The 24,295-nt window shown below is 58.0% G+C and overlaps 8 protein-coding genes across 8 annotated transcripts; 5 read left to right on the plus strand and 3 right to left on the minus strand.

The window, feature by feature from the left end:
• The first annotated feature begins 85 nt into the window (after positions 1-85).
• On the plus strand, positions 86-2,555 carry FA10DRAFT_300400 (hypothetical protein). Its single transcript, XM_025524838.1, has 4 exons — positions 86-338; positions 402-1,158; positions 1,223-1,383; positions 1,447-2,555. Exons 1-4 carry the CDS (start codon positions 96-98, stop codon positions 2,452-2,454), a joined length of 2,169 nt encoding a protein of 722 aa, XP_025379020.1. The 5' UTR covers positions 86-95; the 3' UTR covers positions 2,455-2,555.
• FA10DRAFT_278540 (hypothetical protein) lies at positions 2,446-8,718 on the minus strand. Its single transcript, XM_025523466.1, has 4 exons — positions 8,028-8,718; positions 7,839-7,957; positions 3,169-7,776; positions 2,446-3,109 (listed from the first exon to the last, which is right to left on the minus strand). The coding sequence occupies exons 1-4, from the start codon at positions 8,350-8,352 to the stop codon at positions 2,510-2,512; spliced, it is 5,652 nt and encodes a 1,883-aa protein (XP_025379021.1). The 5' UTR covers positions 8,353-8,718; the 3' UTR covers positions 2,446-2,509.
• Positions 8,719-8,807: 89 nt separating this feature from the next.
• On the plus strand, positions 8,808-11,488 carry FA10DRAFT_265663 (hypothetical protein). Its single transcript, XM_025521150.1, has 5 exons — positions 8,808-9,114; positions 9,387-9,904; positions 10,018-10,385; positions 10,452-11,211; positions 11,289-11,488. Coding segments are annotated over exons 1-5 (1,677 nt in total). The 5' UTR covers positions 8,808-9,112; the 3' UTR covers positions 11,318-11,488.
• Positions 11,489-12,902: 1,414 nt separating this feature from the next.
• Positions 12,903-16,914, plus strand: FA10DRAFT_76239 (hypothetical protein). Its single transcript, XM_025525686.1, has 2 exons — positions 12,903-16,022; positions 16,088-16,914. Exons 1-2 carry the CDS (start codon positions 13,176-13,178, stop codon positions 16,607-16,609), a joined length of 3,369 nt encoding a protein of 1,122 aa, XP_025379023.1. The 5' UTR covers positions 12,903-13,175; the 3' UTR covers positions 16,610-16,914.
• A 77-nt stretch (positions 16,915-16,991) lies between these two features.
• On the plus strand, positions 16,992-18,185 carry FA10DRAFT_265667 (hypothetical protein). Its single transcript, XM_025521151.1, has 4 exons — positions 16,992-17,064; positions 17,158-17,609; positions 17,703-17,789; positions 17,851-18,185. The coding sequence occupies exons 1-4, from the start codon at positions 17,047-17,049 to the stop codon at positions 18,053-18,055; spliced, it is 762 nt and encodes a 253-aa protein (XP_025379024.1). The 5' UTR covers positions 16,992-17,046; the 3' UTR covers positions 18,056-18,185.
• A 19-nt stretch (positions 18,186-18,204) lies between these two features.
• Positions 18,205-19,564, minus strand: FA10DRAFT_300405 (hypothetical protein; the record flags this gene model as incomplete). Its single annotated transcript, XM_025524839.1, has 2 exons — positions 19,100-19,564; positions 18,205-19,010 (listed from the first exon to the last, which is right to left on the minus strand). Exons 1-2 carry the CDS (start codon positions 19,536-19,538, stop codon positions 18,205-18,207), a joined length of 1,245 nt encoding a protein of 414 aa, XP_025379025.1. The 5' UTR covers positions 19,539-19,564.
• Positions 19,565-19,716: 152 nt separating this feature from the next.
• On the plus strand, positions 19,717-22,774 carry FA10DRAFT_76285 (hypothetical protein). The gene has a single exon (XM_025525687.1). It carries the CDS (start codon positions 19,767-19,769, stop codon positions 22,683-22,685), a length of 2,919 nt encoding a protein of 972 aa, XP_025379026.1. The 5' UTR covers positions 19,717-19,766; the 3' UTR covers positions 22,686-22,774.
• On the minus strand, positions 22,578-24,287 carry FA10DRAFT_265668 (putative FBP1-fructose-1,6-bisphosphatase). The gene is made up of 3 exons (XM_025521152.1): positions 23,788-24,287; positions 22,868-23,710; positions 22,578-22,783 (listed from the first exon to the last, which is right to left on the minus strand). The coding sequence occupies exons 1-3, from the start codon at positions 23,973-23,975 to the stop codon at positions 22,759-22,761; spliced, it is 1,056 nt and encodes a 351-aa protein (XP_025379027.1). The 5' UTR covers positions 23,976-24,287; the 3' UTR covers positions 22,578-22,758.
• Positions 24,288-24,295: the final 8 nt, after the last annotated feature.

Here is a 24,295-nt window from a genome sequence, read left to right on the forward strand (position 1 = left end):
AGTGCGAAAGAATGCACGTGCGGCAACGCGCGCGTCATGCAGGGAAAAATGAACGTGAAGCAACACCCTCTCCCTCTCAGCTTCAGCCGTCCAAAATGCCGTCGACGTCGTCGGTCGACTCGCACGTGGTGCCGCCCTTCTACGCCTGCTACCTGCTTCGGTCGTATGCCACGCCGAGCTCGACGCGCACCTACATTGGCTCAACGCCCGATGTGCGGCGGAGGAAACGGCAGCACAATGGCGAGCTGTCGCAGGGAGCCGTCAAGACGCAGCGAGGCAGGCCGTGGGAGATGCAGATGATCGTGTGGGGCTTTCCGAGCAAGATTGCTGCGCTTCAGGTGAGGCGTTTGTAAATTTCAGATGAGGGAATTCAAGGCTTACCGTGCGGTGAGCAATGACAGTTCGAATGGGCATGGCAAAAGCCCCACCTCTCGCGTCATCTCCGCACAAACCCACAGAACAAACCGTCAGAGGGAGCGCCGACACCATCGCAACAACAGCAGATTGCCCTGCCTCTCTTCACCGACACACCTCTGACGCAATGTCCAGTCGGGCCGGACGGGTCCCGCGCACTGCCACCGACATCGATCCAGTCTTGCATGCTCGTTGCACGGGCGCTCCTCCGCAGCGAGCCATTTTCGACCTGGGGCCTGCGAGTCAGCCTGTTCGAGGAGTGGGCATGGGTCGCATGGAGCCGTCTGGAGGCGCAGCTGGCCGGAAGGGCATCGATGATGACGGACGAGGAGAGATGCGTGGGGCTTGCCCCGCGAAAATCTCGGCTAGGCAGGAGGTTGCTGTCGAATGAAGCCGCCTGTGACTTTCATGGAGTCGACGGAAAGAGGGACTCGTTGCTCGACGTGGCCCCAGAAGATCGATCAGCCCTCAAGCTACCAGAGACCCAATCGACCAATGCTCCTAAAGGAAGCAAGAAAGCTGTTCAAGAGGGAGCGCCACCCGGCTCTTGGCCGGAGAGGCTGCCACGGACAGCGACGCCTCGCGCAATGGGTGCTTGTTGGAGCCTCCTGGAGAGGGCGCCCATGGCTTCCCCTTCGTCTGCATCCGGAGCCATTTTGGAAAAGGAGAAAGGCAATACTTCGGAAGAGGAAGAGGACATGGATCGTCCGTCGAGAGAATTGCCCTCTCTAAGATATGACGACAGTGAGTCAGCTTCATCTCAATCTCAAAGGAGACATTCATGCTGAATGGCGGCCCTCGACCTCAGGCGATGTGACACAGTGCACTTGGCTTCGCTTCGAAGCCTACTTGCGACATAAAGCCATTTCAGTCGAGGATGTGGTGCAGGGCGAGGATGGCGGCAGAGGAGATCGGGCCGGGAGAAAGCGAGATCGTTGCGCACTTTGCAATCGAGACGTTTGGCTTGATGTGAGTCTGCCCTTTTCCCTAGTGGATCCCTTTCGTCGTAACAAGAAGCTGAAGCTCTCTCAGGACCATACCACTTACTCCCTCTGTCCTAGCCCCCTTCGGGAGCTGCGCCCCGTCCCACTCTGCTCGTCGAGCAACACCACCTCGAGACACACAGACCAGCCGACGCTCTCTCAGTTGGGCTTCTCGTCTTCCAAGTCTACGGCCACTTCCGCTTCTGATCCTCCAGCTGAAGAAGAGAGGGCTGCCTCGCATTGCCTCGATGTCTTTCACATCGACTGTCTCGCGCGCTGCTTCCTCGCGCAGGAGCAGGCGGCCGCCTCGTCGGGCAACCTAGTGGCCGACAAGGAAGTGGAGACAGATCAGTATGTTTTGCCGATCGGAGGCTGCTGTCCGACGTGCTTTCCTACTGCAAGTGCGGAGGAGGGAGATTGGACGCGGTGGAACGAGGTGGCTCGCAGTGTGTTCAGGAGGCGCGAGCGGGTGCAGAAGGAGATCGTCGAGCTAGAAAAGAGACGAATGCTCGAGGCGCGCCTGGCGCGACAGAGGCCAAAGGGCGTGGCAAGCAAGAGAGGTGCGAAGGCGGCGACAAAAGGTGTGCTGGCGAGCGCGGACGGCATGGCGGGAGGGAGAGACGAGGTCATGGCAGAAGAGCACGAGCGGGAACTAGAGGCTGCAAGGAGCCGGCGTACAGGCTTGTTGGGCGAGCTTGACAAGGTGTCAATCAAGGCTGGGCTGGGCGTCCTTCCGTTGGAAAAGCCGTCACTACAAAACAGAAATCAATCATCGGGGTCAGTAGCACCAGCAACTTCCTCGACGGCGGCTTCGACGAAGAAGAGGAATCTGCTGGGCGACTTAGACGCTCTTCTCAACTCTTCTGACTCAGCCTACTCCTCATCCTCTTCGGCAGCGGCGAAGTCAGCGAAATCGCAGGAGAAAGAGCCATCGGCGGCTTTCAAAGCTCCCCCTCCATCCTTTTCGGCTTCTTCAAAGACGTCGTCCGCGATGGTGGACAAACCGGCGAAAAAGGTTCGCCCAATCACGAATACCACCATCATTGATCTGACCTAACTGGTATCTTAAGTATTGGCCTGCATCTGTAATACCATTACAATTGTTTCGATCCTTAGTCATCGCCATCAAACATGTCCCGAAGCAGGCCCTCTTCGACGGTGTCCATGTCGACCTGGTGACTCGGTGCCACGCTTCCGCCGGCCGTGGCGTATAGGGCCTCGTAGATGGCCAGGCTGACATGCGACAAAAAGGGACGAAGCTCTTCTACACGCTCCACTCGCTTGACACCGTGGAGCATCGGCCGGCGCTTGACGCCTCTGCTGCCGCCTTGCATCTCGCGGTCGGTATCCTTGCTGAAGACGAGCATGCCATTTGTCGAGGCGAAGCTGCTCCTGACATCTGGCTTTTGTATCGTGGGGCTCGCTGGGCCTGCCCCCGCGCCTCCTCCCGGTCCTCCTGCTCGTCGCTGCGCACTGACTTTTGCCTCGATGGCGCTGCCCAGTCGATCCAACAGACTCTCTGGCCCAAGCCAGTCGTCGGGCGGATAGACGACGTCGACGGTGTCATTCACAAAGATCCAGTGGTGGATTTGGAATTCATCCGTTTGCATGACCAGGAGAAGATCGAGGAACTTGCAAGCCGAGAGAAGCAACTGCAAATGGTCCGACGAATCTTGTGGGAGGCTCTCGAGCGCAGATTCAAAGAGCTTCGTCTGGTCAAGGACGCTGAGGTCAGCAGTGTAGCAATGCAGGCAGGGACGCAAACACTCACCATCTCCGTGATGAGAACCGGCCAGAAGCTGGCGAGGTGCTGCGGGCTGAAACGGACAAGGAGGACCCTCATCGTCAGGTAGACTTCGCCAGCGACGAGATCTCTTGCCTCGCTAGCCCTGACGACATCGACAATCTTCTCCTGGATGCTGGGCAGCTGCGGCAGGAAATGGTCCTGTACACGGCTTGATAGGATCACATACGTCAGCCTGCGCAATGTCAGGGCCCTCGCCAGGATCTCGCTCTCCCGACTCGTGAAAATGTTGATCTGCGGCCCAGTTGAGACAGCCGTAATGCGTGAGACGAGCTCGAGGAATCTCTCTTTATCCTGGTTGAAGAGCGCAAACACGACGGGTTGCCAGTTCTTGGCACCCGAATGGATGTTCTGCTGGAAGAAGCGTTGGTCGAAAAACGTGTCTGAGACGATACTCCGCCAGGACTTGAGCGTTCCGGGTAACTTGCATATCTCGCCGAGTACAGCCAACACTGTCGCATTAATGTCAAGAGGGCGGGGCGATGCTACCTTGCCTGACCCTCGAATCGTAGGTGCGACGAGATAGTAAACGGCGTTGGAGCACACAGACAAGATTCTGTCCGTCTCGACTCCAAATCGACGCAGAGCCGGCAGAGCGCTCTTTGCCAAGAAGTCAACGATGGCTTCAAGATGAGGCGGTAGATCGGATTGGTCGACAGAGTCGGAGTCAGATGCTTGGGCGTTACCTCCGCCGATCCACTTGGTTGAAGCTTGCTGGTCAAAGCTGCGTCCGGCAATAAGAATGTTGAAGTCACATAGCCTGATGTAGTTATCGTGCACCTCTCGCTTTGTTCGTCTGTCCTCGAGTGAAGTTGTTTGGCTGAGCTTGTCGCCAATGGTCGTAAAGAGGCGAAGTGTCGGGAGCATCTGGGCCTTGTGACCCGTGCTGTTCGCGACAAAGTCCTTGACGAGCATGATGACAACAGGCCAGACCTGTACTGCTGTAGAGCCGTCCAACCTGGAGAGGTAGGCATCCAAGAAATCGAAAAGGGCAATATCACTAACGATTGCTTCGGAGCCTGCCTTCCGTTTGCCTTCGCCGTTGGTGGCCGACATCGCTGTGGATGATGACGATGTGCGTGTGGAGATGACATCGCACAGGAATGTGACGACGATTTGAGCTGACGGCGCTAGGGTGTCGAGAATCTCGAAGGCCGACTCTCCGAGATCTTCACCGCCGCTCGACTCGATCCAACAGTCAATGAGAGATTCGACGAGCTCTCCCGAATGATTTCGGTAGAGCTTCTCGAGGCACCGACGGCTCCTGGACTTGATTTTAGGAAAGGCGTACGACATCGACATGGACCTCGCATCCTCATGGGGCATCTGCCGCCTCGATGACACGACCCAGAGAGCGTGTAGCGTGCGGACCGTGTGATGAAGCGATCTCCTTGCCGCCAAATTCTGAGTCGTCTCAACCTTTTCGGAAACGATATCGTCACCAGCTTGGCTCTCCAGACTCTGCACCAAGACCTTTTCGCTGATACCGAGGAGCAAAGACAGATCGGCTTCCGTCGCCTGACTGGAAGTGTTGCTCCCTCGATCAGCACGTCCATACGCCCGGGAGAGGTCGTCGACGGCGGCTCGAACGAGCGCACAAACACATTCGTTGACAGGGAGAAGATACGAGCCGACCGCCTTCTTGTACATTGGCGCCGTGGCGAGGATAAAGTCGCTCCAGTATTGGAGCGCTTGTCGATTGCCGCTAGTGGAGAGACCAGCTTTGATCGTGCGTAAGAGAAGAGGGTGCGGATTGAGCTCCGTCGCTGCCTCAGCGTTAGCAGGAGCGGGCGACTTTCGCTGCGTGTTCGAAGGAGTGACCGGCAAGGGAGAGGCCCGAGCATTGATCACGGTGTGGAGGGTGCTCAACATTCTGCTTTGTATGAGCAGCGATGAACCTTCGTGGAGTCCGACAAGAATCCTCTCGAGAAGAACCGTCTCCAGCTGATCGAGTTGTCGCTCGCCAAGTGATCCTCGAGATACAATTGCATGAACGAGATCGGCAACGACGATATGTGTTGCTGCATGCCTCGGCGCAAATCCCTCTTCTTCGTCGCTGCTCTTGAGGTGCAGAACCAGCGTGTCAAGGAGCGCTTGCATGTAGGTTGTGCCCTGCTTCTTGGAGCTGCGCAGAGACTTGACAAAGGCCTGTGACCCAAATCTTGCCACAGCAAGAAGACTGCCCAAAGCGTAATTGACGCGATCATGGTCGAATGGCTGCGCATAACGCACCATCTCGAGCGACAGATCAGCTGCTACAGGAACTTTGTGTGGTCTCCGTCGCGCCTCGACCATTATCGTTGCAAAGAGAGGATCGACGTAGAAAGAGTAGCTTCGCAGATTTGTTCTGAGCCATCTCTCCGACGCCACCTTGTCAGCCCAATTGGTCGATTGCAATCCGTCCAAGACACGCAGCAGCGGCTCCGCCATGGTACTGCTACTGAGCATGTCCTCGTCCGTGTGGCGCCAAAAGACGCCGAAGACGTCCAGAGCTTCGTATCGCTCCTCTGCTTCGGTGGCACACAGGCGCGAGCAGAGAATTGATTCGATGTAGCGGCCTCCAATGATGCTCTTGAGTCGCCAGAGGAGCTCGACGCACCGGACGTGGTACGCGACGTAGTCTGCGTGCATGAAGACGCAAAGACTGGAGACAACGATCTTTACCGCTTTTCTATCCTGAAGCTGTGTCGATGTCTCAATAGCGCGAGACTTGGCTCGTTCGAGGAGCGCCATCGTCGCGGCTTCGACCTCATAGAAGGCTTTCGCTTCGTCCAGAATGGTGAGGGTACTAGTGACCCACTGGCCCGATGGCGAAAAAGGTATTCGCGGTTGCGACCGAGGATCCCCAATTCCCATGGAAGATGTGACGCTCGAATCCACTGTGGCATCCAGAGCACGGAGAAGACCAGCTGCCAGTCTGAATGAGTCCACAAGCACCGTCGAGATGACACGAGCACCCTTTTGGAGAGGCAGCTGAAGTGAGAGGCAAAGAAGCCGCTCCAACGTGGCCGGGCTGTGAAAGCCGGCGTATCTTCGTGCAGCTTCGTCTGCAGCATTCGTGTTGGACTCGTAGAAGTGCGCGGCATGATGTCCGAAATCACCTTCAACCTCTCCTGCCTCCTCGGTGGAAGAACGGACAAAGACGCTGGGCGGGATGAGGGTGAGGATCTCGCTTGCAAGCTGGAGGGCATTCGCCAATGTATCTCCGGAGATTGGCTTATCTGAAGAGGCGGCGAGCTGCTTGGACAAAAGCTCGACGAGTACGCTGAACAGAATTGGAAGGTGGATCTGTCGGCTCTCCTCGTCGTGTACGCGAAACGTCTTGAAGACATAGCGAAGCAGCGACACTGCCGAAGCATTTCCGCTTGTGCCTTGCTCCTCTTGTAATGGCTCCGTTGATAGCTCTTTGGACAAGGCCCGCCAGATCTGCCGATACATCGTGAAAGGGTCCACGACCTCAAATAGCATCTTTGCTGTCGTTCCCAGATCCGTAGCCGCCCCCTTGACCCTCGCATCGACGACAGCTCCCACCGAAGGCGACTCTGTCCCTTGCAGTTGTCTGCGCAAGGCCGCGAAGGCATCTAGAATGAGGATAGCTGTTAAGGGTTGCCCAATGGTCCATTTGTCCAGAAGCGAGACAAAGATCTTGAATGGTTTCTGCCGCTCTCCGGCGATTGCTTCAACCTTCTCTGGCACGACGTTGATAAGTGGTCCCCGATCGAGATCATCTTCCAGTGCAATGTATGCGAGATCTTGTGCATGGGCCTCGAAGTATGTTTGCTGAGCGACGATGTCTTCTGTCGGTCCGAGGAGCCAGGCATAGAGTCTTCGGTTGAGGCTAAGATCTCTTCTCAGAACAACACCCAAAGACGCACTGACGAGGCGCACTCGGTCCTCTTTGCGAATAAGGGTCTTGAACGTGGGTGAGTCGATGCGCAAATGGGTGATGAGCAAGTCGAGCACTGCTCGCCGGACAAGCAGGTTGTCATCCTCAAGAGCTGCACAGAAGCCTCGGACAAGGAGGCCCAGATCCTTGCCCACGATCTGTGTGACGTCCTTGTCACCATTGTCGTCGCCATTGACTTTGGGTAGCTTGCGCGAAAGAAGGTTCAGCGCGGCAAGCCGCACGGGTTGCGATGCCATCAAAACAAGCCAGACGTTCTGGTAGAAGAAGGGGGGCGAGACGGCATCGCTGAGCTTGGCGAAGAAATTGAAGACGCGGTCGAAGAACTCTCCACTCTCTTCTTCGAGCCCAGGCAGGAGCGCAAGCAAAAGTGCCTTTGTGATGGACCGAAGATCGTCGCCCAATGGCAGATAGTGCCTCTCGAAGATGCCGAGAACGATGGGCTTTACGCTGGTGCTGGCGAATTGAAAAAAGGGCAAGAGGCCAGGCGACCAGACGGCCAGATCTCTACGAAGACCCTCAACGCCGATAGCAGTGAGGATGTGCTGGTAGACCTCGAGCGCGCGTTGATGAACGCCCGAGGGTAGGGCGGGATTGAGGCATTGAGAGAGCCGCTTCGCAACGACGAGCTTCTTCGGTATCGAATTGACGTTTGGGGACGCTTGAAGGGTCTGTAAGATTATGTGAGCGAGGACAGAAAGACTGGGCAAGCGCTCAATGATGTTCAGCTCACTTTCTGAAGCCTGCCGAGAAAGGCGATAAAGTCGGCCCACTCGCTGACGCTGTCGAATGTCGCGAGCGTCCTCTCCATCGTTGCACCAAATTTCTTGAACTTGGGGTCGGTTTGCAAGGCTAAGAGGAGGGAAGGGCGCCATTTCAGCACATGCTCAAAGAAAAATGGCTCGGGCCTTCGATCGCTTACTCTTTTCGGCCTGGATGGCCCACGCCTTTTCGGCCCTCTTTGCCGCGCTGCTTCTCCACAGGTCGCTTCCCCCGATCGTCGCCACCGACTCTGGTCCGGCGGCTGTCGCCTTCGCCTTGCCATTGCTGGATGTGACACCAGGTAAGCCTGCGGGGCGGGTCGAAGCGCTTGCTGCGTCTCCTTCGACTCCCAGTGAGGCAACGTGCTGGCGAGAGGGCGACGGGGCAACGGGCTTGCTGAGATGGGCAGAGAGATTGGAGGAGAGCGACGAGACGGACGGGCTGCTCGTCCTGCCGGGTGCATTCGACGAACTTGGTCGCGACATTCTCCTCTCCTTTCTCTCCTCACTCTCTCCTTTGCCCCTCACGCTTTGGTTCAATGAGCTGCTTTGGGGTAGTGGAGCGGCGAACGCGAGGTTCGCTCGAGTGCAGCAGTGTTGGTCTGAAGTTGTGAATTGCACGTGATGTAGGTGTTACGGTACCGGTAGGCTCAGCTCGCCGACATCGCCGTCTGCGAGAATGGGTTGTCGATGAGATCCCAATTTGATTTGGAGGACGCAAAGCGGTGATGAGGCCAAAGGGCGCACGGCACACAGAGCGGTCCGAGCTTCGTTGCACTTGAGGTGGCCAACTGCACCTTCCGTTGACGCCACAGCCAGTGGCAAGAGGAAGGGATTGGCCCATGCACAGATTGCAGGGTGGGCCTTTGCGGATCAGTAATTTCAAAGCTAAAATGGAATGAATAGAGGAAGTTGGATTTAGACTGACGAGGTCCGTGGCACCAATGGTCTGAATCAACCTTCCTTTTAGAAGGCCCACCTTAAGCTTCTGCAACCTATCTCCCTCGACGCCCTCGCTCCCGCCAGCCAGTTCTGCAAAGATTCGACTTCCCCGGCAGACAGAGGCAGCACAGACCGCTATAACACACACGCCATACACAGATCTGCGACGAGAAGAGCCTTAAAGTCAGCCTACAAGTTACTCCGCTGGTGCTTCCTCTTCAGGCGCTCGAGCTCTTGCGTTTCCGCCGCGAACGGGGCATCTTCGAAGGGCTGCTGTCTCTTGCGATCTTACAGATCGGTCAAGATGTGAGTTGTGGCGTCATGACCCGGGTCTCTTGCTGGCCCTCTCTATTACACGCCCCGTACCATGCGAGGCTGCACCATTCGTGCCCATCTTTGCTGACTATGTCGCCTGTCCTCTTTCCTCATCCCGTTCGAACAACCTTCATCAATCGTTCGTGCCACCGCTTCCCTCAATTCGCCGCTCGCGACCCTCTCTTCTGTGGTCTACTCTTCTCCGGTGGACCAATATACGCTCATCACTCCAACACGTACCGACGAATGCTCGCCCTGAGTAGGTCTGACAAGTCGGACAGCCCGCGTCGACCGACGAACATGCCCTCGGGCGCCTCATCGCTGTCCGAGAGAATCGCAGCGTTGCAGCGCAAGAGCAGCGCCAGTGGCGGCCAACACCCGAGATCGACGAGCGACTCGTCTTCGCGAGGCGCGAATCTGTCACCGAGCGGCTCCCCCTCCCGCTCTTTCTCTGGCAGCGGCGGCGTCAACAGCCAGGGTGTCCGCGATCGCATCACCCGATTTCAGACGCAAGCCCAAACGGCAGGCGAGAAGCCGCTGCTACCCAGAAGCGCATTTGGCCAGGGCGCTGGCGCAGACGGGTCTTCCAACAGGGTGCTGAAGCCCTACCCAGGCGCCAATGCGGCAGGCAGCGGCAGCGGTGCATGGGGAGAGGGTGTCCTTCGGCCTCAGCTCACCGGCGGCACCTGGGTCGGTGGTGGCAACCAGGGCGGTTGGTCCGATGGCATTCGTCCACAGAACACCGGAGGCACCCATGGCCTCTCTCAATTCAGAACCAGGGGTGAGTGTCTCTCTCTCCTTCTCTCTCTACATGCACCATAAGCCCATCTTTCAGGCCTGGCCTCCTGACTGACTGATTGAATGATTTATCACTGATTCTTTTCACCTGCGCAGGGTCACCATCGCCCTCGCCTTCACTGCCACGGACGCCCGGAGCAGGCAAAGATGCCTTTCTGGAGCTCGACGAGCCTAGCTCACCGACTGCCTTTGTGCCGAGGCCCGACCATCTGCGGCGAGGGTCGAGCTTCAGCGAGGCGCAAATGGCGGCTGCCTCTGCCGGCCTGCGACGGCCGACGAGGAACGGGAGCAGCACTGTTGGCGACGGTACCACGAGCGAGGCCGGCGCCTCCTCGGTGACCGACAGCGACGTGGCCAACCTGACTGATGTCACCTCCACCTCCAGCAGCCTGCCCAAGCTTCCCGATGCTCCCCAGATTGAGCTTGACGGCGGTGCTGCTCCTGCTGCACCACAAGATCCTACGGTGAGCAGCCTTGTCCTCCCTACCTTCTTTGGCCCAAGGCACGCTGACACGAATGCATTTGAATAGGTGCCAAAACTGCCGTCACCGCCGTCCGATACGCCCGTCTCGCCGGCGAAGAGCGCAGGCAGGCAGTCCCTGTCGAGCGATGTCGAGATTGGCGTCTCGGGCGCTTCACCCGCTAAGATGGCCGCCCTCCGTCGCAGCCTCTCGGGTACAGGCCCCGAAGAGCAAGGAGGAGAAGGCAGTGGCGTCGCAGAAGAAGTCGAAGGCCGTGTACCTACGCCTATGGGCGTCGATGAGGTGGCGGCCGCGCGAGCCGACGACCCTGCGGAGGGCATCGGACGCTTGGCTCTCGACCCTGGTTCGGGGCCAGGCGATGACGAGAGCGACGACGGGCATCGCGGGCCCTTGAGCACGGTGCAACCCAGCCTAACGGCCACAGATCTGCCCAGCAGGGCCCAGGTCGAAAGGACGTCGAGCGGTCGTGTCGACGCCCAAGATCCCCAGGCTCATGAAGTAATGGGCCCTGGCCTTCTCGTGCCTCAGGATGCTGTGGCCAGCGCTGATGCCAAGACGCACGCTGCGGCTGCTGCGTCGGAAAAGAAGAAGGATCATGAGCAGGAGCAGGAGCCAGAAAGTAAAGGAAATGACACGACGGCTGCCAACGGCGAAAACGGCCATCTCTCATCACCTTCGTCAAAGGGCGCAGCAGCAAAGGCGCGCGAGGCCATTGCCACTGGGCGGAGCAAATCGATTAGGAGACCACCGCCTGGCCGCATGATGTCGGCGGCCGAGATGGACGCGAGCGATGATGAGTACGAACCTGGTGAGTATGCGCCTCTGCATCCCTTTTCACCATTTTCACCATTTCGACTGACCCCTCTCTGTTCTCCGCCCTGTCAGGTTGGGCAAGCGTTATCAGCCGGAGCTGATGCGAAGATGGCCTAGCCAGTAATGCCTGCACTCTATTTTCCGTCAATACAAGCCTCTTTCATGTGCACAATTTCCTTTCTTTTTCGCTGCCTCGCTCTTTTGTCCTGTTCTCGTCTGTCCTTTCTTTCATCTTCTCTACCATCATCATCAACAGCTAGCCATACATCCGTGCAAAAAGACTGAAGAGCTCGTCACCGTTAGACGGCAGTTTTGCTTGTGGTTGGTCCTTCCCGCGTCAGCCGGAGCGACCAGCCTCCGAGATTTGGAGCCGGGCTGGCCTTCCCGGGACTTTTCCTGCGCGGTGAAGACGAAAGCAAATAATGTCGCCAGCTAGTGTCAAGTGCCCTATTTTGAACTCAGGGTCCTGCCTGCACGCCCGCCTGTCTTTGCCCGTCTCGGACTCCATTTTTATTTTTTACTTTTTCTTCTTCTTCTTCCCTGGTTTCAGCAGCCCGCCGTTGAGCGGGGTCGTACGTCTGAAATACGGTCTCTCTGTGCCGTGACTCAGGCTTCATTGTTCTTCCCCTTGCTACTCTGGAACAGCGCAATCGCATTGCTTTTCAACCGCTGTAATGTTCGCAGCATGACTAATCTTCTTGGATCCTGCTTGGCGGACTTTGGAAGCCAGCGAAGCCTCCCCGTACGTATCGATAGGTGTGCTCTCCTCCCCTGCGTCAGCAGTCAAAAAAAATAAAGAAATGCAGAAGCAAGGAAAACTGTAGTCGCATCACAGGAGCACTCTAGCTGCTGGACTCAATATAGCTCTTTTGCATTGGATTTCATTTTTTGGACCCGACCGACACGACACGGCAAGCTAGCAATTAAGATGGAATTACTGGCTAGGGCGAGCCTGCACAGGAGCAGTGCCGACGGAATTAGAGAGATGGGAATACCCACGGGAGAAAGAGAGGAACGAAAAAAAAAGCAAAGAAAAAAAAAGAAAAAGAAAAAAAGGACTCAGGGTCCTACCTACCCTGTTGGCGTTTCTTGTTTCCTCACGCACGCTTTGGACTACTTTGCTCGACGATACGGGTGCGGCTAGGGAGTACGGCGCGCGAGGGAAACGAGGGTAGTAAAAAAAAGAGGGAACAAAGATAGAACCAGGGTCATCACCAATCCACCATCCGGCAAAAGGAGAGCCTCTCTCTCTGTTCTAGGGAGGAAAAGGGCTGCTTAAAGGCGCAAGGCGAGACGACGAGTACTCGTAGTCGTAGCAGCAGTGTAGAGAGGGGCCGTTGAGCGAGGGAGCGGAGGCGCGGACTTTGGAAGAGGGGCGCTCCGACGAGAACGCGCAAGAGAGCCGCCTTCATCCGACCACAACTCGCTCTCTCCTGCGCTTACATCGACGACACAGCGTCGCTCGACACCCAACGTCGCCGCCAGATCGACGCTCTTCTGCTTGCAAATCTTCCGACTTGTCCTTTTGTCATCGGCAGACGCAAGCGCACAGCGTCACAAGGTGATCCACTCTAGGTCGCCGTTGATAGAAAGAGGAACGGGATCTCAATCCGCCATTGCCCTCTTCGGTGACCACTTTCCCGTCTCTCACTCTCTTCCCTCTCCCTGATCGTGCTGCTCAATCAGCGAATCCTTGCCGCGCAGAAAGCGTTGGTTTCCGTCGTTGGACCTCTTCCATTTTTTGGACGGAGCGGAGGCGTTCTGTAAAACCGGACCAAACAGCAGCTTGTGTCCTCGCTGCAAGGAGAGCAAGGTGGTCTTGCCTGCTGCTGTGCCTTCAAAGGTCTTCTCCTGTTCGTCGGATCGGGGTCCTTCAACGAGCAGCTTTGGGCAAAGACCGACCGAGGAATGGTCTCGTAAGGATACCCTACAGCTTCTTGAAATCTTCGCGGTTGCAACATGGCGAGCCAGCAACAGCGACAGCAGCAACAGAAGCAGCAACGGCAAAAGCAACCACAGCAGCAGCAGCAACAACAACAGCAGCATCAGCATCTCGCTGCCGCTGCTTTGGCCAATCAAATGTCGGGTGGACAATTCTACCAGCCGAATAATGCGGCAATGGAAGAAGGTGGTGCAAGCAATAGCAATATGGGCTTCGAGTGGGCCTCAACACCGCAACCGTCGTCCTCGCAGCAGCCGCAACAACAGCGGCTAAGCGGCAACAACAATAGCTTTCAGTCGGGTTTGGCCTTTGATCAGATGGGTTTTGGCGGGCCCAACGGCTTCTCATATGCCGCCGGGCAAGATGCAGACGTCGAGCTCGAAGCCATCCTGTCCAACTACCAGCCAAAGGTCAACGCGTCTTCGCGCACACCGGCCGACCAGCTCATGTATGATGGCCGCAGGCTGGCATCCTCCTCGATGCCGTCGACAACGGCGACAGCGGCCACGGCCGCAGCCGACAATCTAGACCCAGCCACGGCTGCCGCTGCCGCTGCCGCTTACGGCCATTTGGGCTACGGAGGCGTAGGGGGGACGGTGCCAGGTCGTGCCCTAGCCAATTGGAGTGCTGTGCCTCTCAGTAGTAGTGCAGCCCCAGCCGGCGCTGCAGCACAGGGCGGTGGAGCGACAACCAGTGGCAGCAACCACAGCGGCTCGGGGCACCTGCCATATGCTACTGCAACGAGCTACCCTAACTCGTCGTCACTTCGACCCGACACGTCTGCGGCTGGTCATCTTGGTGGTAGCTCGGGCCATGGCAACAGCAGCGGCGGCGGCGTCGGCGGCGGCGTCGGTGGTGCTAGTGGTGCTGGTGGCGGTTACGAGGGGGATGCATCCAACTCCAACACCTCTTCAGCGCAAACCCCTGGGGAAATGAGCAGTGGAACAGAGGACAGCGCATCAGGCAAACGGCGAAGAGTGACGCTGAGTGGCGGTGGTCTTGATACGCCCATCGATGTCGCTTCCTCGAGTAGGCTGTCGCCCCAGAGCATGTTCATGCAGCAACAGCAACAGCGCTTTGACCAGAGTCTCGCCGCGGGCAATCTCAACAACGTCAACGGTCAGCCCTCTCTCGGCCTGCGTGGAGCCCCGCACCACCGTCCTGCGATGGTCCACCAGCCCTCGTCGACCGTCGATTCGGCCCATCTCGAGGAACTGGCTACCGCTGGCTTCCGCAGGGCCTCCGAAGACAACAAGCGTGCGATTCCCCACCATCCGTCGGCCATGATGAACCACCATCACCAGCTCGACCCCTCGTCGTCTGTGTCCTCTTCGTCGTCAACGCCCTTCTTCAACGTTGGTAACAACGTCGAGCATTCTGTTCGACCCACGTACCGGCATCGTCGGTCTCACAGCGGTTCCATGGCCATGGGTGGCTCCAGCGGCAACACCAGTTTCTTCGGTGCCACCGGGGCTGGTCGGCCGGCTATAGCCCCGACAAAGCGACTCTCTCATCCTTCGTCTGGGTCCAGCTCCGCCACGCCTGGCTCTGGTGGTGGTCCACTGCTGGGTGGCCACGCGGCCTCGCACCCCCCTGGCCTGGGAAGCCAGGTCCTTCGAGGTGCAGATGGCACGGCCAGTGGCAGCAACGCCGCCACCGACTTTACCAAACGAAAGGGCTGGCCCAATCGCATCGTGGAGGAGCTCCTCGACTTTGTTCACGTCCTCGACGCCCACGGGCGCGTTCTCTTTGCCAGTCCGAGTGTGCAGACGCTCACCGGCTGGAAGTCTGAGGATCTCAGGGGAAGAGAAATTGCCGAATTCATCCACCAAGACGACGTCGCCGTCGTGTTGCGCGAGCTCAGCCGGGCCATGCAGGAACGTTCGGAGCTCACGATGTACTATCGCTTCCGACGAAAACCGCAGTCTGCAGCCGACAAGCGGCGCATACAGGACCAGCGCGAAGCCAATGCCAACAATGCTCGCTCGCGCTCTGGGTCCTCGTCGGGCAATGACTCTTCATCGGCACAGAGCACCACGACAGGCCCAGCAGGCGCGACGGTTTCGTCGTCCCTGCGTAACCAAGACGAGGAGGACGATGCAGAGACGAACATGTTCCGCGACGACTGGGAGGACAAATACGTCATCTTTGAGGCCACGGGCCACCCCTACTTTCCTCCAGACGGCGTCGGCCCGTATGGTGGTGGCGTGACGATCGATGAAGAGGGTGAAGAGGACGACGCTGAAGGCGGAAAGGACATCAAAAGGGAGTTTGGCAGTCCTTCCAAGCTCCGCGCTTCCATGGGCACGGGCGACGGCGGCATCCAGGACAAAGGTGGCGGCGACAGTGCTGTAGACGAATCAAGCAGCAACAGCGAGATGCAGTGCTTCTTCTGCTCTTGCCGCGTCTACCCGACCAAGAACGTCGGCATGCTCGACTCCTTTCTGGAGCTCAAGCTCGAGAACGAGCGGCTGCGAATGCTCCTCTCCGAGCTCAGCGTCTCGGAAACGCCCCAACACCCGCTGCGGCAGCAGCACACGGGAGGAGGCGCAAGCAGCACAGAGGCTGGTAGTGATGGGCGGAGAAGCCTCGACGAGGGCGCAGCCGGCTACAATCCCGACTTTCAGAGCTTCGACATGGACGGTACTCCTCACTTTCCCCAACACGCACAGATGCAGCCGAGTGCGCCCAATCGCAGAGACTCAATGGCGGCTGTTCCACCCCTGGCTTCGGCCCCCACGAGTCCTATCATGGGGCAAAGTCTGGAGAGGACAGCGACGAAAGATACAGCGGCAGGCGAAGAGAGCGACGATGCCACGAGTCCGTCGAGCGGAATCGTCGGCGAGGATGGCAAACGCAAGAAGGTGAGTAGCTCGACCCGGACAAACACTCTTCGGCCAAATGAGCGCTTGCTGACAGTATACGATAGAAAAAGCCAAAGCAGGAGGAAGGTGACTACGTCTGCACCGACTGCGGACGGGTGGACTCACCGGAATGGCGCAAAGGTCCGCTGGGACCAAAGACGCTTTGCAACGCGTGCGGTCTGCGCTGGGCTAAAAAGGTCAAGCGGAGTGGGGGAGATCCCAACGCAATCGCCATGGCAGCCAAGCCGACAAAGGGCCAGATCAAGGCCCAGGCCGCCGCTGCTAGGGCGCAGAAGCAGAACCAGCAATTCCAGGCGGAGAATGCGGACTTGACTGCAACTGGCCCGCCGCCAGCTAATATGATGGGCCATACCGACGAACCGACGAGCCCGACTTTTGCTAGCCCTACTTCGTCCAGCTTTGCGCCATCAGCCTACGATCACAACACCTGGCCGCCTCCACAGCTGCTTGGCCTGCCACAGCATTCGCAGCAAGTCCACAATCCTCAAGGTGGTGGTGCCGGCGGCAACAACACATCTAGTTTCATGGGTCAACAGTACAATGGCAGCTCCTTCAACTTGGGTTAGATTCCTCTTATTCCTTCCATCTCTTTCGCTGCACCCGGGACAAGAACAAGTTGCATGTAACTTTATTCTCGGCAACTCTGATTCCCTTGCTTTTGCATTTTGATTGCCATTACCTACCAACTTATAGTGTTTTGTAGAGAGTGCTAGCTTGGTGCTGTAGTAGCTGTCAGCATCCTTCAGTCTGTTGGGGGGCTTAAAGTCGGTTGTCAAGCCGGGTTCTGAACACGTGGGCTTCAGATTAGAAGCCTGAACGGAGGATCCAGGAACGTTTTGTTATTTTCCTCGATCGCGAGGCGTGAAATTTCCAGCGTGGTTGCAAAGGTAGGCAAGGGGAGCTTGGACCAACACTGCACGCGCAAAAGTTTTCGCCGCTTGAGAAGCTGCCACCATCCGAATCGCCTTCCAACTCTAAGCTCTCGCTGACGGAATCTATCATCATGGCTGACACTCTCAAGGTGAGTGCGCGCGAGATAGGCTCTGCCCGCCGCCCTCTGCGACGAATTCTATAGCGCCGCCATTGTTGCTCACATGCGCTTGGAAACGGACAGTACGCCGACAAGAAGTTTGTCTTCCTGACCGACTTTGACGGCACCATCACCCAGCTCGACTCCAACGACCACATGGTCGACACGGTCGGCATGGGCTACACGGAGCGCCGCAAGATCAACGAGGAGATCATCCACGAGCGCGTCTCCTACCGCGATGGCTTCCGCAAGATGGTCGAGTCCGTCCACCGTCCCTTCAAGGAGATGGAGGAGCTCGTCCGCCGCGACGTCACCCTCGACCCGGGCTTCAAGGAGTTCCACGCGTACGCAAAGGAGCACGACATCCCCATCATTGTCGTCTCCAGCGGCATGGTCCCCATCATCCGGAGCATCTTCTCCAACCTCATTGGCGAGGAGGAGGCCAACAAGATCGACGTCGTTGCCAACGACGTCAAGTTCACCGACCCGGAGAAGGTCGGAAAGACGTGGGAGCTCGTCTACCGACACCCTGACAAGTGAGTGTCCCTCTTTCTGCACTTTCGCGAGCGCGCATATCTCCTCCTTCGGCTCTTTATAGCATCGAAAGCTGACTTGATTGATCCATACAGCCACTTTGGACACGACAAGAGCCTCTCGATTCTGCCTTACCGCGAGCTCGAGAACCCACCGCTGCTCTTCTTCGCCGGCGATGGCATGTGAGTTGCCTGGTCATCTCTCTCCATGACACGGACCACAGCTGACCATATGGCACCACAGCTCCGACATGTCTGCTGCGCGCCACGCTGATGTCCTCTTCGTCAAGGACAAGAAGGACAACGACCTCAAGACGTACGTCGACAACCACAAGATCCCCCACCGCATGTTCAAGGACTGGACCGAGGTCAAGGACGTCGTCTCCAAGATCATCTCGGGCGAGATTCCCATCGACTCGGTCCGCAAGCCCAAGGTGCCCGTCAACTAGAAGGTGGAAAAAGAATCAAGACCAGGAACAGTTTGTAGATAGAAGGCCGCACACTTCGCTGCCATGAAGAGGAGGCCCAAAACTTAGCCACAACTAAATGATTATAATTGTCAAGAGAGGTGAAGATGCAATTTGCTGTTCCAGATTGTCTAGCTCCAGACGGCACCCATGGCGGCCAAGATGCCTGCACCGAGGGCGAATCCGAGGCCGCCAGCCAGAGCCATGTCCTTCCTGTGCGTCTGGGACCTCTCTGGCGACGGCGGCGGCGGCGGCGGTGATGTTGATGGTGATGTTGCTGGTGTTGATGTTGATGGTGGCAGCGGCTGCGTCGTGGCCGACGACGACTCGTCAGGTGACGCACCTGCTCGAATCCCCTCTTCGTTGTTGGGCAGCGCCACGCCTGCTCGTTGCAGAAGCACACCGAGCCGCTCATCGATACCCTGCACCTTTGTACCCATGTCGCTGGCCAAGTCCTGGACAAGGCCCTGGACAAGGGCCGTGTGGTCCTCTTCGACCTTGACGAGCCGCTCCTCAAACGTCCGTGCCAGCCTCTTGCGCTTCAGCGGCTCCACAAACAGGATCGCCGCCACAAAGACGACGACGTTGACGACGGCGACGACGATGCTGCCGTACGTGCTCGCCTCGCGGACGCGGTCGCGCCAGACCTGCTCGGCGTGGTACCGCTCCAGCGTGGTGCGCTGCACGGCATCCCAGCTTCGCCCCACCTCGCGCTCGACGCCGTCGTAGGCCGCCTGCGCCTCGGACTCGGCCCGGCCCTCGCCGTGTTCGGCGCGAAGCAGGGCCGTGTAAGCAGACAGGTCCTCGTCTGTCCAGGCGCTCTTTCGCTGCAGCAAATCGTTGATGCGCCGCTGCGAGGCCGAGCGGCGCGCGACGGCATCGACGTACGCCTGCCGCACCTCCTTTTGCCGCGTTCGGATCTCTTTGAGCTGTGCCTCTGAGTTGCGGCATCGAATAAAGAAAAGGGGAGGAAAGACAATCAGTTCATTCTGCAGCAGAGGAAACAAAGAAGAGATCGGAACCCACCGGCCTCGTCCACGAGAAGCGTCTTTCGAAGCACTTCGTCGTACCCGCTCAGCACGTTCCACCTCTGGCTCGCATCGGTCAGTTTCTGGCGGAGCGCAGGCGTCAGCTGGAGCGTCGAGCTGCTGTTGCCGTTGCCTGCTTTTCGCTCCCGGAACGCCCGCTGCAGCTGCTCGAGGAATGCAAACGAGTTTTCTTTTGAGTCTTTTGCATCCGGTTGCGGTCCACCCCCTGACAAAGGGGACGATGGCGGGGGTGATGATGCTGGAGTCGAAGAGGAAGAGGAAGAAGAAGAAGTAGGAGGGGATGTTGAGGAGGAGAAAGAGGAGGACGCCAATCGAAATTGTGAGGCTAGCGGCCTGACTGCAACTCTCGGAAGCGGCGCACTTGCTGTCCCGATGGAGTGCAGGGGTAAACTCCTCGTCCTCATCGTCATCGTCATTTACCGCCTCCTTCTTGTCACCACCGTCCCGACCATGACCTTTTTCTCTTCCTTCCAATTTAGACTAGAGCTCATCTTCTTTCCTCTGCAGGTTCAATCCACGTGGGAAACTTTAGCTCACGGACCACTCTCAAGGTTTTTTTGCTTTTTTTTTTTGTCAAGAAAAAGTTGAGAAGAAAAAGCAAAAACCACAGCCTGTCCTCCTCGCAACACCGCTCGAACCCAAGCATGCCAAAGTCACGCTTCAATGCGGCCCGGGAGCGAGCCCGGGCGACGCGGCACAACCCTCTCCAGCGTGCAGCTCGACAGGGTGCTACGTCCGAAGGGGGCCTCCAGGCCGTGATCTCCGGCGGCACGGGCGACGTGCAGGAAGCCGTGATCCCGATCCTGAATCACCTGCCCCTTCCCTCCTCGTCCAAGCCCTCAGCCTCGACGGACGGCGACATCTTCTGGGCACTGACGTCGCTCACGACGCTTCTGTCACACAAGCCTTCGCGCGCCAAGCTGCTCGCGCCCCAGCACGACGTCGTGGCACGCGTCCTCCACGTCCTCAGTTCTCCAGCCTCGCACGACAAGATCGAGATTCAGATGGCGGCCTCCGGGTGTCTGAGGAACATCTGCGTCGAGGCTGGGCACAAGGCAAGGAAGACTCTCGAAAACAAGGGAGCCACGCAGATTATTCTGGAGCAGATCAACGCTATCGCGGGCACATTGGGTCTCGTCGAGGGAGCCAAAAGGGAGGAGGCTAAGAGCGTCAAGCCCACTGTCGAGGCACAGGCGCCTGAGAAGCCTTTCGAAGAGATGAACAAGAAGGAGAAGAGGCACTACAACAAGGCCAAGGCGCGAATGGCCGAGGAGGGCGGAAACGATGCTGCTGCTGCTGCTGAGGCAATGGAGCCCGACGACGATGACGAGGCAGCGGCCATCGCCTGCAACCACCTCTCGAATCTTGTCACGGTTCTCTGGTGCCTGGTAGAGGTGTCTCCACGGTCGCTTGAGGCTTGCGATGCGGCGGCGCCCTCTCTGGCGAGCATCTTTTGCGGTGCCGTCGCACAGTCTGTCGAAGCGCTCCAGTCACTTTCTAATGCATCTGCCAATGGAGCGACGAACCACAATGGCCAAGCGAGCAAGAGCGTCGGAGAAAAAGATCGAGAAAAGCGAAACGAGGCGGTCGTAGAGGCTGGTCTGGCATGCCTCAATGCTCTCTTGGCTCTCAGCGATTCCGATGCCAGCTTCTCGGCGGCACTGGCCGGCATTAGCCAGCAGGAGCTCAGGGCTGCGACGAGGGAGCAGGCGAGTAGTGCAAAGCGACGAGCCAGAGCGAAAGGCGTCGTCATTGCCGATGGTGACAACGGAACCGACGCCACGCAGCAGGCGGGGATGAAGAACCTCGGCGCATTGTCGTCGGCCGTCATCCTCTTGAAAGTGGCTCTCGACTCAACGGCGGCGCTGAGCACGGCCCAGGCCGAGAGTCTGAAACGACAAGCAGTCAGCCTGGGCCTTGTATCGCTTGCCACGCTCCGGAACGTCCAATCTTCTCTACCCAGATCCCTCCGAGAAGTTATCAAGTTTGGGCTGCCTGCAAGCGCAGGTGGGGCCACAATCGTCATCAAGGTCTTCGAGGAGCAATATGGCTTGCCCTGCCTCCTCCAAGTCCTTCAGTCTGCCCGGGCTCGTGAGGTCAAGGCGCTGCTGGATGGCTATACATTCAGGGAGACTGCAGGCGATGAGGCAGAGGCTGAACAGACGAGCAAATCGAGGCGTGCATCTGAAGAGCTTCACAACATCGAGCTTGCCTTGGAGGTCTTGGCAGAAGTTGTGGGCGACCTCGAGGCATGGAAGAAGAGCAGGAGTCAAGAGCAAGACGATGATGATGATGATGATGATGATGATAACGACGACGGCGAGAAGGAAAGCATGGAGCTAGACGAGGAGATGATGTTTGACGACGAGACGGGAGCCGACTCGGGCTCCGCAACGGGCGACGACAGGGAAGACGGCATGATGGCGACCGACGAAGGGGAAGAAGAGCAGCAGCAGCAGCAGCAGTCGCAAACGAGCTTTGCAAAGACACCCATTGCGTGCTTCCTCACTCTGGAAGTCGTCGAGCTCCTTCTTGCCCTTTCTTCCCCCTCGGACCAGATCTCGGACTCGTATCCGGGACAAGAGAGCAACGCACTCGCCTCGGGCCTGCGCAGCATCTCCACTCGGGCCATTTCAGTCCTTCACAATGCGTTCCTGGTCCTCGCGACCGCTGCGCCGCCACCGCCTTCTCAACCCATCACAAGTGCTTCTGGTCAAGCGAAGAAGGACAATTTCCTGGCCTGGCTCTCTGGTGCGTCGGTCCAGACTATTTGGCACGAGGCTTGGATCTGGTCCTTTGAGCTCGCCGCGCGCGTCGCCTCAACGCCTGCCGTCGCTGCTTCTGAGGGGGATTTGGAAGAGGCAAGCCAAGGGCGGGCAACGGTGGAAGCGTGCCTCGGTATCCTGTGGAGCCTCTCGAGATGCTTTGAGGATGCGCCGCTGCACGATGCACTCTGCCTTGCTCCCTCGGAGTTCCCAGACAAGACCTCAGCAGCAAGGAACGGCATGGGCGTCGTGGCCAGCATGATTGCCGCCTATCGAAGCACAAAGGGAGCGACGACGCCTGCAAAGGACGTGGTCAGTGAGCCGGAGGGAGACGCAGCCTCAATGACGACCTCGTCGTCATCCTCTGACGGGCTTCGGGTCAGCGCCCTCGGCACGTTGTCAGCGCTCCTTCGACGTCCGACACTCGATGCAGAGACGCACAGGTCCGTCACGTCTTTCCTTGTCGATGTCGTCGATGCCGTGCCCGTCCAAGGGAGCGGCAGCGGCAGTGGCGGAGATGCGAAGGCCATCTCGCTCGGCTTCGCCTCTCAGACGTCGCCCGATGGCCTCGTCGTCGCTCTCAATGGCCTCATTGACACATTTGCAGACGAAACAAAGCCATGGGACGCTTCGTACAAGGTCTGCAAGGTCGGGCCCAGGCTCAAGGGCACCATGACAAGGGTCAAGGCCGTGGTAAAGAGCATTGATAAGCGAAAGACACCTAGGCTCAGAGCCATGATGGAAGAGACGGCCGAGAACGCACTGGCGTTTGTGCAGTACAGGGATGGATTGGCTTAGCATTCACAAAAGATTGTATGTCAGAAGCTTCTTCGCTTCCTGGATCTTGTATTCCATTGCTGCTCTACTACTACTACTGCTGCTTGTAGAAACTCATCCTGGTGTGCGCAAGAGAAAGCGAAGGAGTCAGTAAAGGGAAGGGATAGAGAAGGGGAAGGATAAGGAAGGACTGGAGCACTCACAAGTCTTCCACGTCACCCTTCGAGCCGAGGAAGACGGGGCATCGCTGGTGGATCTCGGTGGGCTGAATGTCGAGGATGCGCTGGGTACCCGTCGTGGCCACACCGCCGGCTTGCTCAGTGAGAAAAGACATTGGAAAAGCCTCGTAGAGCATCCTGAGCTTGCCGCTCTTGCTCTTCTTGTCATCCGGGTAGCCAAAGATGCCGCCGTAGAGGAGCGTGCGGTGGACGTCTGCGACCATGGAGCCAATGTACCGTGCGCTGTAGGGCTTCTTTGACGATCCCTCCTTGGGGAACTTGATGCTGTCCAGGTACTTGAGCACGGGCTCGTGGTAGTAGGCCGAGTTTCCCTCGTTGATCGAGTAGATCTTTCCGCGCTCGGGCAGACGAATGTTTGGGTGAGTGAGAATGAATTCACCAATCTGGTTGTCGAGTGTGTAGCCGTTGACACCGTTTCCCGTCGTCAAGACGAGGTTGGCCGAGGATCCGTACATGCAGTAGCCCGCCGCCACCATCTCCTTGCCCGGTCGGAGCACATCAGAGAGGTCGCCCTTGGAGCCGTCCTTGACGAGGTAGATGCCAAAGATGGTTCCGATGTTGACACCGGCGTCGATGTTGCTCGATCCGTCCAAGGGGTCAAAGACGACGCAGTACTTGCCCTTGTTCGTCTCAAACGAAGACCCGCTCTGCTTTTCGCCGACAAAGATGGCCTCGTCATTCTCCTCCGAGACGAGCACGGCGGCCTTGCCAGAGGCACGCAGGGCATTGATCATGATCTCGTTGGAGAGGACATCGAGCTTCTTCTGGTCCTCGCCCTGCACGTTGGTGTTGCCTGCGGCCCCGATTCTGTGGCACACGCAAATCTTCTGTTCAGAAGGGGTGCAGGCTAGGGTTTGCTTTGCTGGCCGACAAGCAGGACTCACAGGTTGATCAAACTGGCCTTCCGGACATTGGACTCAATAAATTTGCACGTCGTCTGCAGCGAGGCGAGGAGGATCGTTAGGTCACCCGACGCCGCGCTGCTCTTTGCGAGGTTGAAGCCGTCATTGAGGACGTGCCTCGTAAGTGTGATGATGTCTGTCGAAGGGGGGGAGTAGTCGTCGGCACCCATGGTTGCTTGAGCGATCTTTTACTGGTGGATGGAGTAAGCTTCTGAGAGGAAAGAGTGAGTGAACCCCTAGTGGAAGTGAACGACGAGCGAGGGGAAGTTGCCCTTCTTGAATTGTGAAATGAAGGTTGTGGAGTGGCCCGGGCGGGGGAGGAGCACACGCGATCTTTCCCGAGTGCGAGAAAAGGCGCGCGATGTCTCCGGTCTTCGGGCCTCGCTCGGAACCGGGTCTGGTAAGAGTTCAATCTCGCCCGCCTAGACGGCGCTTCTTCTTATCAGAGCTAGGCGGCCGCTCCACCCGCAACCCTTGCCGTCTACATACG

The sequence above is a fragment of the Acaromyces ingoldii genome, assembly GCF_003144295.1.
Source record: "Acaromyces ingoldii strain MCA 4198 unplaced genomic scaffold FA10scaffold_2, whole genome shotgun sequence".
Lineage (NCBI taxonomy): Eukaryota > Fungi > Basidiomycota > Exobasidiomycetes > Exobasidiales > Cryptobasidiaceae > Acaromyces > Acaromyces ingoldii.

Coding starts and splice junctions, on each gene's coding strand:
- FA10DRAFT_265668 (XM_025521152.1), bottom strand. CDS start 23,975: ATGGGTGCCGACGACTACTCCCCCCCTTCGACAGACATCATCACACTT. Junction 23,711..23,787: donor AAGGCCAGTTTGATCAACCT/GTGAGTCCTGCT, acceptor CGTGTGCCACAG/AATCGGGGCCGCAGGCAACA. Junction 22,784..22,867: donor AAGGGTGACGTGGAAGACTT/GTGAGTGCTCCA, acceptor TGCGCACACCAG/GATGAGTTTCTACAAGCAGC.
- FA10DRAFT_300400 (XM_025524838.1), top strand. CDS start 96: ATGCCGTCGACGTCGTCGGTCGACTCGCACGTGGTGCCGCCCTTCTAC. Junction 339..401: donor GCAAGATTGCTGCGCTTCAG/GTGAGGCGTTTG, acceptor GAGCAATGACAG/TTCGAATGGGCATGGCAAAA. Junction 1,159..1,222: donor CTCTCTAAGATATGACGACA/GTGAGTCAGCTT, acceptor CCTCGACCTCAG/GCGATGTGACACAGTGCACT.
- FA10DRAFT_265667 (XM_025521151.1), top strand. Junction 17,610..17,702: donor GTCTACCGACACCCTGACAA/GTGAGTGTCCCT, acceptor TGATCCATACAG/CCACTTTGGACACGACAAGA. Junction 17,790..17,850: donor TTCTTCGCCGGCGATGGCAT/GTGAGTTGCCTG, acceptor ATGGCACCACAG/CTCCGACATGTCTGCTGCGC.
- FA10DRAFT_76239 (XM_025525686.1), top strand. CDS start 13,176: ATGGCGAGCCAGCAACAGCGACAGCAGCAACAGAAGCAGCAACGGCAA. Junction 16,023..16,087: donor AGGATGGCAAACGCAAGAAG/GTGAGTAGCTCG, acceptor AGTATACGATAG/AAAAAGCCAAAGCAGGAGGA.
- FA10DRAFT_76285 (XM_025525687.1), top strand. CDS start 19,767: ATGCCAAAGTCACGCTTCAATGCGGCCCGGGAGCGAGCCCGGGCGACG.
- FA10DRAFT_278540 (XM_025523466.1), bottom strand. CDS start 8,352: ATGTCGCGACCAAGTTCGTCGAATGCACCCGGCAGGACGAGCAGCCCG. Junction 7,958..8,027: donor GGCCATCCAGGCCGAAAAGA/GTAAGCGATCGA, acceptor CCCTCCTCTTAG/CCTTGCAAACCGACCCCAAG. Junction 7,777..7,838: donor TTCTCGGCAGGCTTCAGAAA/GTGAGCTGAACA, acceptor ATAATCTTACAG/ACCCTTCAAGCGTCCCCAAA.
- FA10DRAFT_265663 (XM_025521150.1), top strand. Junction 9,905..10,017: donor CTCTCAATTCAGAACCAGGG/GTGAGTGTCTCT, acceptor TCACCTGCGCAG/GGTCACCATCGCCCTCGCCT. Junction 11,212..11,288: donor CGATGATGAGTACGAACCTG/GTGAGTATGCGC, acceptor CCGCCCTGTCAG/GTTGGGCAAGCGTTATCAGC.